Source organism: Odontesthes bonariensis, chromosome 3 (genome assembly GCF_027942865.1).
Source record: "Odontesthes bonariensis isolate fOdoBon6 chromosome 3, fOdoBon6.hap1, whole genome shotgun sequence".
In the NCBI taxonomy this organism is placed as follows: Eukaryota; Metazoa; Chordata; class Actinopteri; order Atheriniformes; family Atherinopsidae; genus Odontesthes; species Odontesthes bonariensis.
Genome location: NC_134508.1, coordinates 38,343,752 through 38,357,627, shown reverse-complemented (window position 1 = coordinate 38,357,627; position 13,876 = coordinate 38,343,752). Strand labels below are relative to the sequence as shown.

General features: G+C 37.8%; 1 protein-coding gene across 7 annotated transcripts in view; it reads right to left on the bottom strand.

Annotated features, from left to right (window-relative positions):
- LOC142377541 (dedicator of cytokinesis protein 3-like) overlaps positions 1–13,876 on the bottom strand; it is a 224,270-nt gene that overhangs the window by 39,059 nt on the left and 171,335 nt on the right. For all 7 annotated transcript variants that reach the window (XM_075461759.1, XM_075461761.1, XM_075461760.1 and 4 more), the window contains 6 exons: positions 11,767–11,808; positions 10,608–10,762; positions 2,042–2,123; positions 1,478–1,538; positions 1,101–1,248; positions 199–287 (listed from right to left, as the gene is read on the bottom strand). In XM_075461759.1, the coding sequence (XP_075317874.1) occupies positions 199–287; positions 1,101–1,248; positions 1,478–1,538; positions 2,042–2,123; positions 10,608–10,762; positions 11,767–11,808 (577 nt within the window). The remainder of the gene's footprint in view (positions 1–198; positions 288–1,100; positions 1,249–1,477; positions 1,539–2,041; positions 2,124–10,607; positions 10,763–11,766; positions 11,809–13,876) is intronic.

The window sequence follows — 13,876 nt, the reverse complement described above, 5'->3', positions numbered from 1 at the left end:
TGATTTAGAAGAATTGACCCTGTGTATAATCTTAGACAAATTTTGGCTTCACGAGGGCTTTTCTTTAATAATGTACCTAATCTGTGCATAAATCAGTGCACCACATACTGACAAGGTCACACATGTGACAGCCCATACTCTAATGCACTTTCCAGCCACAGCCAACCCACACACACACTCACACTTGGATTGTCCTACCGTAATTGGTGCTGGGTGCAGTGTATTTGGTACTGGACTTGCGGATGATGTTCTCGTGGATCTGGTACCATTCGTTCTCATTGTTACACCTGGAGAGAAACAAAAATGTCACGGTACATCAAGCAGAAAACATTTTGTAACCCTGCAACAGAGGATTTTCTGAAAGAGTACATGAGAATTCTCAGTGTGATACCCACCGTTTGTTATCAGTTTAATCAGAAAATACCTTAGGTGCATATGTTTGGTTTTATTTGTAATTATAGAGCTACAATGTTTACTGAATCATTTGAAAGACAAATATCTGTAACTTGATAAATTGATGTTTATTTAAATGATTACTTTATAGTGAAGCAATAAAAAGAAGAAAAAAGATTAACTGACTGATTATAGTGTTATTTATATATTTCTGTCTCAAATCTGAAAAGCATGTGTAACCACCGACGGAACATAAATTGTCCTCGGGACAATCGTTACAATATGTTGTGACAGTGAACACCTTTGGGCTTCTGCAGGGGACTTTTCAAGTTTTAACTGAGGGGGATTCCTCTGTTGGCCTGTGTGTGTGTGAAAGAGTGGAGGAGTGCTGATAGTAACTGTAGCTGTTGACAACTCCCATTTTCTAATTTTTTCTCATTTTGTAAAACAGTCTCAGACAGAGAAAGTGGAAATAAGAGGTTGAAATGTTACATGCGTCAAAACATAAGAGAAAAAGGGAAGTGAGATAGAAAAATGCAGTGACAAAGAGCAAAAAGAGGAAAAGAAGAAGAGAGTAAAGATATGATGAAAACATTTTGTACGGGAAGCCACTTGTGGGTCAACATCACTGTAACAAATTATATCAATCCTTTACATGGTAACAGCTCACGTTTTTATTTGTAATCCAAGGTGGTGCAGCCACTTACGTGTAGACTTTAAGAACAAAGTCTTTCTCCTCTTTGAGTTCTGAGATGGTTTGCAGCACATCACTCATGGCCAGGACGGCACAGCCGTATGGTCGGCGGTACTGAACGTGTGGAGGGCCTTTCTTACTGTCGTTCAACAGCATGCGACCTGCCACAGGAGAAATGTGTTTGGCAAGTAGTGAGAAATGCGGACATCCTTTTACATCTGTCCAGCAGAATATAATCACACAACTGTGAGTTTGTAGTGTTGTAGGCTGAAAACTATGGATTAAAAAATGGCCTCTGGGCAAAAGTTAAAGATCATAAACGTTGAAAAGTTATTTCATTTCAGGAACTTAGTTGGTATTTCATTCATCTCTAAGTACCTACAGTCTTACCTGTTCGAATAACCTGTGAGACAATGTAGAGATCTCTCTTCATGTCTTTGTTGCTCAGGTCCTGCAAACAAAGTTACGGACAATAAAAACACAAGACAACTGAAGGTGGAAAATATATGTTGAAATGTCAAAAGAATTTCACCATGCATTGTTTTTACCTTAAATAAGGAGGTTGTATGGTTGATTGTTTCATATTTGGACTGTGGATTTTATATCAACCCACACACGTTTCTGACCTTAACCTTATTAACTACATACACATTCACCATATATAGCATGAAGATAATTTGAGTTTTCAAACTGTGTAAGCTGTTTTTCCAGTTAGCTTCAATAATACCACAGCTATAAAATATATTCAGCATGACTCGTTTTATTTTTTTTCTGAATACTTTTGAGGCTGATTCCACCACAGAGCAATAGGGGGCAATACAGCTTTACTTTTATAATCCTCCTTTTAGTTTTTTAAAGAGTATTCTCTTTTTTAAACTAAACCAACCCACATTTTAAGCACGTAGTTTTCATTTCAGTTGTGTTTGTGTTTGTGTTTGTGTTTGTGTTTGTTACCGTGAAGAGAGCGCACAGCCTGTCCACCTTCTCAGGATTCTTTGGTCCTCCGTTCTTGTTCAGTCTCACCATGAACTTTTCACTGAAAAACACAACCACGAGAACAACTGTATTTAACATAAGAGAAAAAGATTATAGAACACTTATTCCCCAGTGTGTCTGTGGCTCCCCACCACCTGCAGGGATGCTGCATGCTGTAGCTGATTGCTGTCCTGAGAACCATAAAGGTGAAAGATTGAAGGGTTCTATGTTTTGGACATACAGCCTGGTTAAGTTAAGTCTGTGATGGAGTCTTTTTTAAAATACATTTTCTATACCAAATTGGATTATCTCAATTAAACATACATCTCCTCAGTCAGACATATCATTATGTCAGACTTTGCTGCGGCTTCCCATCTGCATATCCTGCTAAATCTGACTCTAAGTGGAGAGACTCTGCTCAAACCGTTCAGTTTACCCCTAACACTCTCACAGGGTCTTCAGGGGATATCTGAAAGAGATGCGTCATCTCTTCTCTCCCCCTGAAGCACCACCACTGAGGAAACTCTAAAGCAGGATGTCACAGACATTTTTACTCAGGGAGCAGAAAAATATTATCTACTTTTAAGAGCAATTCTGTTTCTTTATCTGTTTATCTAGGAGATGTGACTAAGCTGGGGAGCTTTAATTCAGTAATGGCATACTTGACAGTAATACAGTAACCCTCAGACACACTATTAGGAAGAGAGAGAGAGAGAAGCGCACACTAATCCACAGATATTTTTTTACTTTAAGTGTATGACGCACACATAATAGAGCAGGTGGTTTTGAGGAAGATTACATAAATCTGACAAACACAGTGTTGTGTTCTACCTTTAAGCAAGTGAATGATGTTTTATAAATATTATACAAAAAATATACTGAAATTCACAGAATATCCAGCACATTTACACTGAATTGGATATTTCTTAATTGCAGAAGGAGGGAGGATTATACTTTGAATTAGACAGATTTCTAAATACATCAATGCCATTTCATTCCTACATTAAGATCATGTATACACACAAAATTTGTCCTCTGCTTTTAACCCATCCAGGTTGGCACCTGTTGACACACACATGCACAGGGTCACACACTCATAGAGACAGATGTCAACATGGAGCAGTGGGCAGCCGTTTGCAGCGCCTGGGGAGCATGGGGGTACGGTGCCTTGCTCAAGGCCACCTGACACCCCTCCAGCTATCAGTTCCACCAATTTTTTGAGTGACGAGAGTGGGAACTGAACTGGCCAACCTTCTGGTGATTGGACGACTGACTCTAACCACTGAGCCATGGCCGCCGCCACATTTATTAAGATGTCAGCATTAAAGACAGTAGGGGCCAGATGCATTAGGGATGTGTACACACAAAAAACATGCGGATGCCTATTTCTGCAAACAAACTGGTATTTACATAGAAAGAATGTGGGTAACAATGTGCACGCCTTGTGCATGCTTCAGACCATGCATACACATGTTTTTATAAAATTTTAATCACAATATGGAGAAAGAGGCCACATAATTTACCATAAAGCTAAACAGAAAATATCATGGAGCTTCCTCAGAATGAAAGTGTAATTTTACTTTTCATTGTCAATTTTCACAATATACTCTCATTTACAGTTATCAAGTCCAAGTAGACTCTCTTAGGCTCCCACCAACGGATATGGTCAAGTTTGATGGTGACCCCCTCCAGTATTGGAAGTTCAAAACCTTTCCAACCCAAGCTTGTGAGATGGAATGAGGATTTCCGAATCTTGTTCTTAGTCGCTCAAGTGCCTCCTTGAAACCCGCACTAGGATTGGGGTTGTATAAGCAGTGACTTATGGCATCTCGAGCCTTTCCTTCGGTGTACTGGTGTAGACGAGTTAACTTCTCCTCTGCAGCAACTGACTCCTTGTCCACCATTGTGGTGAAAAGCCTCATGAACTTCCAATACTGGAGGGGGTCACCATCAAACTTGACCATATCCGTTGGTGGGAGCCTAAGAGAGTCTACTTGGACTTGATAACAGTGCTTATGGATGCTGTAAAAAAAAAAACTGCAGCTGTGCACTGTGTGTAATGGATGTGGAAGACAACTCAAATGAGACTTTAAAAAGAAAATGAAGTGTGAGTTTTCTGTCACAAGATTGTCACGTTGACTTTTACGGGGCTGTTTAATTCAACAAATATACCATGATCCATCAACACATCTGTGTCTCCCTCCTGGTCATCCCTGTTCGATGCAGATGCAACAGGAGTTGTTGGTCATATTTTGCGCTTCACAATGCGCCAAATGTTTTAAACAGGTAAAATTAAAAAGACATATTATGAAAATGTTGCTCTAAAACCTGTAAAAAAACTTTCAGCATTCACAGTGCCTTTCCTCATCAGAGATTCAGGCTTTTGAACTGAATGTTGATTAAAAGCCAGATGGTCCTCTTCTCTTTAGTCGAGAGAATGCAGCATCAACTATATCCATAAAGAATTGTTATTATTTATCTGACCACAGAACAGTTTTCTACTCTGCCTCAGTCCATTTTAGATGAGTCTTGTCCCAGAGAAGACCGCAGCTTTTACAGGATCGTGTTCAGATATGACTTCCTCTTTGCATGATAGACCTTTAATCTGCATTTGTGGATGGCATGATAAACTGTGTTTACTGAATGATTTCTGGAAGTCCTCCTGAGCCCGTGCAGTGATTTTATGACAGAATCATGTCTGTTTTTATGCAGTGCTGCCTGAGAGCCTGAAGATCACAACCATCCAGTATTGATTTCCATCCACGTCCCTTGCACAAAGAGATGTCTCCACATTCTCTGAATATTTTCATTTTATGTTCTGTAGATGCTGGGATATTCAAAATCTTCACAATTTTATATTGAGTAACTAATTCTGACATTGCTCTATAATTTGTGGACACAGTTTTTTGCAGATTGCTAAACCTCTACCCATCCTTACTTCTGAGAGACCTGCCTTTCTAAGATGACCTTTTTATACTCAATTATGTTACTGACCTGTTGTTAATTAACCTAAAATAAATACAAAGTGTTCCTCCTGCTGTTTAATTTTATTTTCAAGACTATTGTAGCCCCCATCTCAACTTTTTTGAGATATGTTGCTGTCGTCAAACTAAAGATGAGTTAATATTTTTCATAAAATTGTAAAATGTCTCACTTTCAACATCTTATAGGTTTTTTAATGCTCTATTTTGAATGAAATAATGGTTTATGAGATTTTTGATTATATTTTATATAGCATTAGGGCTGAACGATATGGACAAAATTTCATATCTCGATATTCATGCCAGATATCTCGATATCGATATCGATACGATATGACTACGGGTTCGGTGAAAACCAAGCATTTTTCAGAAAAATAAAAACATCATAAAACAAAAGAGTGCAGTTTTATTGATTAATTTTCGCCAAGCACGACCTGCACAACACCTCGCTCTGGTCGACATCATCCTTTCTAAATCCAAAATACCTCCAAATAATGGAGGATGATTTATGTTTTGGCACAAAATTAGATTCTGCACTGCCACCGGCCGAATTATCTTCCGCGCTCATGTCACTTTTCTTTTGTTTCTTTCGTTTTGATTTCGCCGTGAATTCCCCGTGAATGTGTGTGGCTGTGTGCGTCTCAGCCTACTTCTCCCTCACTCCCACCCTCCTATGTTTGTCATTGGTTGGCTTCAGTTGTCGATCCACAGCAAGCGTGAAATAAGCTTTGTGGTTGGCTGGCGGTGGGGTGCGTTCAAGCGCAATCTTAAAAGTAATGTTTATGGTGACTGCTGGAGCTGTATAAGCAGGGCGAGCGCGGGGGAAATATATCGTTTATATCGTTGCTTTTTCGAAATTACTTTCTTGAATGTTCATATCTCGATATAGATACGATAACGATATATCGTTCAGCCCTATATAGCATCCGGACTTTTTTGAATTGAGGCTTTAAAGGCTCAGTTTCCAGGAATTAATATGTTTCTCTTCTGAAAATTGCATCTCATCATAGAGAAATAACTCTTTTTATTATTCACCATGCTGCCGTCTGTAACAGGCAACTCTCAGGTTACTGCTTATGTTGGAATGCACAGTTTCCTGCAAACAACAGTAGCACTGAGGACCAACAAATCCCAACAACACACTGTGCCGCAATCTTTAAACGAAACAATTTATTCTAATCCTCCATCCCAAACGAATATAACAAAGGAAAATAAATATGTATTTCTCCCCAAACAGTGGGAGAATGCGACTGTTGTGTGTGTGTTTATGCGTGTGTTTGTACCTGATAGATGCAGGGTACAAATGAAAAGTGGGCGACTGGTTTTAACTCGCAATCACAGCTTCGGAGTTTTGTTGTTGGCGAATGACACACAGGTTTAGGGTCAAGATAAACATACATGCATATCTGTATATATATACAGCATATAAAGGACTTAATATGTAACACACACATATATGCATATCAAAGCACACCGTCTTTCAATTCTCAGGTTACATTACAAGTACATTACAAATGATCATCCGTTTTTTTACCATGTTATAATAATTAGGTGAATACAACCTCAGAGGAACAACTTCCAAGTTCCAATGATTCAGCAGCTTGTAGAACAACCTTTAGCAGCAATCACTTAAAAATTACTTGAATGTTCTCTGTATGATGACATCGGTTTCTCACATTGTTGTGGAGAATCTTTGGCCCACTCTTCTTTTAAACCCTTCTTCAGTTTATAAAAGGTTGGCAGGAATTTATCAATCCAAAGCTCTCTTAAGGTCCCCACCACAGCATTTCAGTCAGCTTGAGGTCTGGATTGCTTGAGCAGACAGCTGCAACACTTGGATTCTTTTCTTTTTCAGTCATTCTGTTGTGGATTTGCTGCTGTGACTGGGATCATTGCCCTGTTGCAGGACCTGGTTTCAGCCTAGGTTAATCTGTTGTACAAACTGTCTCATATTTAAAATATAAAATATTTTAGGATGTTGAAGAATTCATGGTGGATTGCCCTCCTCCACCACCGTGGTTGACGGTTGGTATGAGGTGTTTGTTCTGATATGTGGTGTGGTTTTCACCAACATGGTGTTTTGTGTTATGGTCATCAACAGCTCTACTTTGGTCTCATCTGTGCTAAACTTGCTAAGACATCAACTCCTGGGAAAATTAGTAACTCTAAATTTTGGGGAAATGGCCTTATATCGCTTCTCAGATCATTGCTCACTGATCAGTGCTGATCAGTTAACCGAGAGTTAAGTTTAGCAGCACCTGGCTGATATTTATCTTCTTAATTCCCATAGAAGCAGTAAGGGTGTGCTTAGTTTTTCCACATACTGCCTCTGCATGTTGGCCTGGTTTGGCTGCAATTTGGTTAAATGAATAATAACACGGTGTTATATGTGGTGCGTTTTTGTTGATTTTAGGCTGTATTTACTTGAACTGAAGACTTGGCAAGGACCAGATGATATTTGATTATGTCCTGCATGCAAAGAGGGTGCACACAACTTTATGCATGTACAGAATACACATTATTATAAATGCAAATAAATAAACAGAACGCACATGCACACCTGTTGAGGATGGCAGGGAAATTTCAGACAGTATCTATCTAACTAAAACTCTTCCAAATATACACTTTCCTAGAATTCACATACAGGCGCAGCTTAGACTAACCACATTTATTACAAGTGTACAAATATTGTTAATTTCAATCGAATCAATTCACTCTTTTTTTTTTTTTTTTTTTTTACGAAGTAGCCAAATTATGTCCAAAAAAAGTCTGAATGTCAATGCTTTATCATAGTAGAATATTTGGTTTAGTACAAATTTGGACCTAAACAAACAGAAGGTTAGTCGCTCTGCAGGCAGCTAATTATAACCGTGGTATCATATTAAAATAGTTTCACTGGCTTTTGGGGCTTTAAATGTTCAAGTAACGTGATGTGAATCACAGCTGAGCCAACAGTGCCGCTCTCAGTTGCCGATAAGTGGAGCGTCACTGCTAAAAGCTATCTTTGATGATTAGTTAATGAAGAGTTTGTATGAACTTGTGCTCTCTCAGGAAATGTATAGAGCCTGTTAATCCCATGGAGACATTATATATCTGGTCTAGGGCTGTGCTAATGAAACTTAAAATAACTTTGGTTTTATTTTGTGCATACCATTGACTTCGCCTGCTGATATTCCTTAATTACCTTCTGCACAGCATCATTAAACATTATGCATATCATTAAGGGATATCTCTGATATAAAGGGACAAGCTCTTTGAAAAAGTGATAATTGGAAACTAGTCTCTTAGAGTTCCAGAAGTATTTTATCCAGTATGTGATACTGAGCCTAACAAAAGCACTGACCTGACAACCTTCATACAAAAGCTTAAAAACAGTATGCGCACGTGACCCAGGTGAAATTCAATTTGCTGTTCAACTGAGGTTAATCTGGTTCATTCTACCAGTTTAACCTCAGTTTCACTTAATGCTTGATTTAATCTCATCAGAGTAGAGCTGGTGATTCTGCACAGCCATGTCTTTCTCATTACATACACTTATAATAAATTATATCCATTATTCCATGATTTTGAAACTCAGTTTTTCATCACTTGCCATCATTACAGAGAAGATTCTTCCACTGGAGCAACAATGCTCTGACATCACAGCGCTCCTCGCAAAAAATAAGTGGTGAAAATAGGATGGAGGAGGGTAATGCTCCAGTGACTACAAGCTCTTGTGAGTCACACCTTGCAAAGTTCTACCATCGAGAGACAAAACACTAAGAGCTGTGCTGTTGGGATTGGAGTGGAAAAGTCTTTATCCCTGGCAAAGGAAAAAATGTAAGCTCTCTTGAGGCAGAAACCAGGCTGATATGGGACAAAAATAGGACTGAAGGACCAATGATGGCAAAAAGCAGGCTACTTATTTCATAGTTTCAAATTACGGGTTGATATTACTGTAACAGGTAAAAACTAGCTGTGCTCTAACATGTTTACAGGGGAACAAACTGTCTATTCTTTGAACAGTACATATCATTTAAATATCAATTTCTCATCAGTTTTGTTTATATTTAGAAAACTGCTCTTAGTCAGAAAGCTCATAGAAGCCTGAATATTTACAACAAATTAACTAAATTATTCATTAGTGTCAAACCGGAGCTACTGCTTAACATAACAATAGACTAAAGAACTGGTTAATGCTTATAATAAAAAGAAGAAATATGCAAACATTAAATTATATTACATTAAAGTAGAAAAACTGAGGTGAGTCTTCTCTTGAGAGAAACATAAAACTAACAGTGAGTGAATATTCTAAAATAACTGTACACTGAAAAATACTGTTTGTCCTGCATGAACAAAGACATTCAGCGTAAGCAGAAGCTTTTCCCTCAAGCATGTAGGAGTCTTTGGTTGCCTGTGGTGACTCAGAGGAGAGACATGAGAAGAACTGTGGAAGGTTTCCTCTAAAAAGAAGAAACAGTGAAGACTTTGGGGAAGTAGACCAAAGAGGACAACTACATCACAAAAATTTGTCTCGGACTCCAGACTGATAACGGTGTTTACTGAAACATAATACATATACACACACTAACAGACTGACTGGAATTTTAAGTTCTCAAATGATTCTCAGGGGCACGCTCAGTGGGTGAGTTGAGTCTCAGGATTTTTTTGGAACGACAGACTCCTCTCCTCTCCTCTCCTCTCCTCTCCTCTCCTCTCCTCTCCTCTCCTCTCCTCTCCTCTCCTCTCCTCTCCTCTCCTCTCCTCTCCTCTCCTCTCTATTTTAGAGCTCTGTCATCTGAGCACCTCAGAGGAGCAAATACTGTCATTAAACTGTGATGCTGAGTCAGGAGGCACAGATAAATCAGACCACCAAGGTCAAATGTATTTTTGCATTTTCGTGTATGTGTGGTATGAGAAACTTTTAGCTGGTTTAAAACTGAGACAGAGCGAAACGATGAGGGAATGGTTGTGGAGCACTCCATCATTCCTTTTCCTGCAGGGAGCAATTTCATCCTCAGCTCTCCCACACACATGCACACACTCATGCCATCACTGTTAGCCTAAATCAGCCTCATTATTGACATTAGCAATTCTTTGTCTGTTAGCATTGTGTTCTTTCCAGAAATGCATAATTGATGGGCATTCATTAGGCGAAGAGGAGGGAGGGGGGTCATGGATTATTTACAGAAGGTCTGTGTAGCCACTTGGCATTTATACTCCATGTTATTAAAGGCAATGAGATAAAGGGAACACATAATGACCAAAGAGTACATGAGTGCAGAGTAATACAAAAGTTAGAGAGAAAGGATAAATCATGGGTGTGCTCTGACAGAAGTGAACTTACGTAATCATGATTATGCTACTGAACCCAAGAAAAGATTAAAAGCAGGATATATCCTAATATCCTAAAGACACAAATAAATTTGGGAGTAAATACATGTATACACTTTTTGTTATGCCTCATGGCTGCAGTCAGCATCATAAAAACAAAAAGGGAGAAAGTCTAGCTCACATCATTTGTATCCAGTGAATCTGCATCTCTATAACTGATGAGTCAGTTGAAAGTATTTTCGTTTGCATACCTGATCGTCTTTCCCTCTCTCAGGTCATATAGACAGAAGAATATGTCAGTGTCTTCTCCTATGCTGTTGTAGGTGAAGCTCTTCAGGTTGACCAGTAGGTGGTGGGGTACCGGAACCCTACAAGGCTCCCCATGTCGCTGTCGGGTATTTTCACCCTGAAAATCCACATAAAAAAACCTCACAATTCATGTGGCTTTCACACATTCTTTGCACCTTTTTGCTCTAAATAATTCATACAGGATGCACTAAATGCTTCCATCTATTGTTTCTCAAAGCCAAGTTAACTTAGACTTGTTCTGACTAATTGTTGGTTTATAAGAGGGTGAAGTATTTTTTACTAGTTTCAAAATAAGATCACATGCCTGGTGGAGTTAGTACATGCATATTACCGCTTTAGCTTTGAAACATTTGTGTTGATAGAATCTATCAAACCGTTCCTTGTATAACCCCAAAGAGTTATCTAGAATATGAATTTCAACTGTCTCCTTCATGATATTTAAAGTTATTGAAAGTTTTTTCATTGTCACAGTTGCTTGAGAAGGATACATCAGTATCTAGAATTGATGCATCTTTAGGGAGAACATCAACTATAACAAGTTTTCAGTGGAGCCATGTGAAAAACACCATGTTTCTTTTCAATAATGGTATAGTTTGAATCTGCAGCCTGTTGAAAAAATACTCTTCTGGTTGCATTTAAAAGACAATCGTGTGTAAAAATAACAAAACACTTTACAAGTAAGATCAGCTACTAAATACTAAGTCGTGGATTTTAATTAAAACGTGTTTTACAAACTAACAGACAGGATTTTATTTATTTTTTTTAATGGATGAATTATACTTATAAAATATTCTCAAGAATTCTAAATTTTGGTCGATATAAAATCTGTAACACATGTCAACATCATGCGCTTACCAAAGTAAAGCTGCAGTCATATCAGTAAAGGCAATTCAGCAAGATGGTAAGAGAATGAACTCTGAATCCCTTTTAGGGTTCCTAAAAGTTTTATTAGTGAGCAGAATCTGAATGCAGCAGTTCCCAATTGTTTAGAAATATCTGCTGTTTAGTTTTAAAGAAAAGAAACTCATAACTACATGTGTCAGTTAACCTGAGAACTTGATCGAACATAAGCATCAACATCTATAAAATGTAACACATTACCTGTGTGGTGCTTTGTTGGACACTGTGTCTGCTGGACAAATGCTGTAAAAAAAGTAAAAATATGTTAATCACATCCTCTCATACTGCATCATCTAAATTTGTCTCCTCTCCTTGCTTCCTCTCTTCCTGTCCTTGGTTACTCTTAATTTAATCTCTTTACCCAGTTTTGTTTACCTCCTCTTGTATAATAGTTTAATATCCTCTTCCTTATATTCTTTCCTTATTTCACTTTTTAATCTATTTCTAATTTCATTCCCTTTTTCCCTCTCTTCCGTCTATGTCACTTTGTTTCATTCTCTTCTTTTCTCTTCTCTTCTCTTCTCTTCTCTTCTCGTCTTTTCTCTCTCAGAAGATGAAAAGCCATGAATGCCCCAGGGACTATTTACTCTGACCTGTCTCTTATTCCTCAAGTGGCTGAGTGAGCAGAGAGACAGCAAGAAGTGAGGAGCTATTTGATGAATTAAAGCAATGACTGTCAATGACAGCACATCTGTAAACATTGCACCTGAGCAGAAATGAACACCAGCCTCCAGTAACTTTCACCTTGTTTTTGTAATGCTGAATGTTTAATCAATTGGAAATATTTGTTGCTTTAATGCACGAATGCACACAGCTAAAAGAAAAAAAAATCTGAAAAGGCCCCTCGTGGCAACAGGTTTAAGCAACATTTTCATGAACTTTCATGAATTTTCATAATGTCTAAAACAATTACTTGATCCCAAAAATTCCATCTGTTACCTAATTAACGCTAAAATAATCCACATAATCTACTTCTATTTACCCTCCTAAAATGTTTGACAGCATATGTTACAGGGTGACTTCTTACTTCAGTCAGTTATCTAGAACATAGGAAGGCTTCTTGTTACTCATTTTATATACCAGTTTTGTGTATTCCTTAAATTTTACTCTGCAGTAACGTCATTTGCCAGAAAAAACAATTAAGTTTATATTTCAGTGTTGTCTGAGTAACTTTTGTTTCCTTGTTTGTCTCCATTTGTTGTTCTCATGCTAAAAAACTATACATACATATGTTTTTGTTCTCTCTCTGTTTATTCACTCTTCTCCAGCTTTTATCCTACCATCTACAGACTTTACCACTTTATCTCTCACCCTGTCCTCAGATCAGTCTCTAGGCAACAGAAGAAAGGGGAATCACTACAACAATAGTGTTTGACTGCAGCTCAGCTATTTAAAGCAGGACCGATGTAACAGACTATTTTGTATGTATTACTAAGAGACCATCAATAACTGAGATTATGTGTCACACTTCAACTCATAACAACATTAATTGGCTTCAGTCTTCTTTGTGATGGAATATTTGTTAAAACAGCCCTGGAGATCTGATGCAGTTTAAGTTTATCCATTAAAATCAGAAACACATTAGGAACAAGAACATAGAGACACCACACTTTTTCAACAAATATCTCAAATATGAAGCTTTCTGTCTATATCTGAATGTCTATATTTGACATTTAAAGCTCTACATTTCTGTAAATCTAGATAAGTTGTGAAAATTAACTGGTGCCATTGGTTGATGACACTATTACCTAAACAGGCCACAAAGATGTCTTACATGTGTGGGGACTACTGTCATGATAGAAGAAAAGCCTGAACCAAAATATTCATGAAGAAGACACCACTAAATAGCAATTATCATTATTTACTAGAGTTCATTGTTGCATAAAATGCTTGAAAAAAAAAAACCACAAAATATTCCTAAAACCACTTACATTTCAGCCAAGTCTCACTCCAGACTGTGAAATAGCTGTTTTTGTACAAAGTGCTAAAACATAGTAGAGTCCCAACAAAGGCTCAAAAACTGTGGGGTAGCAACGTTTTATGTTGCCTTATTTTTCGTATAGGGTCTGTGATGTAATAGACAACCCCGATGATGTATTTTTCAGTTGTTAAGTTAACCATATCTATATATTTTAAATGTCTAAATCTAACTGTGTAGTTTTTACAGTAACCTAATCACTCACAAAAGAAAAGTCGGGTCATGTGTTGCTCCATTTTTGTTCTCTAGTGATTTTTTTTCTCTAGTTCACTTGGTTTGAAGACTTGATTTTGAAATATACCTAATAATTTAGCAGCAATAATTCAGTTGTCT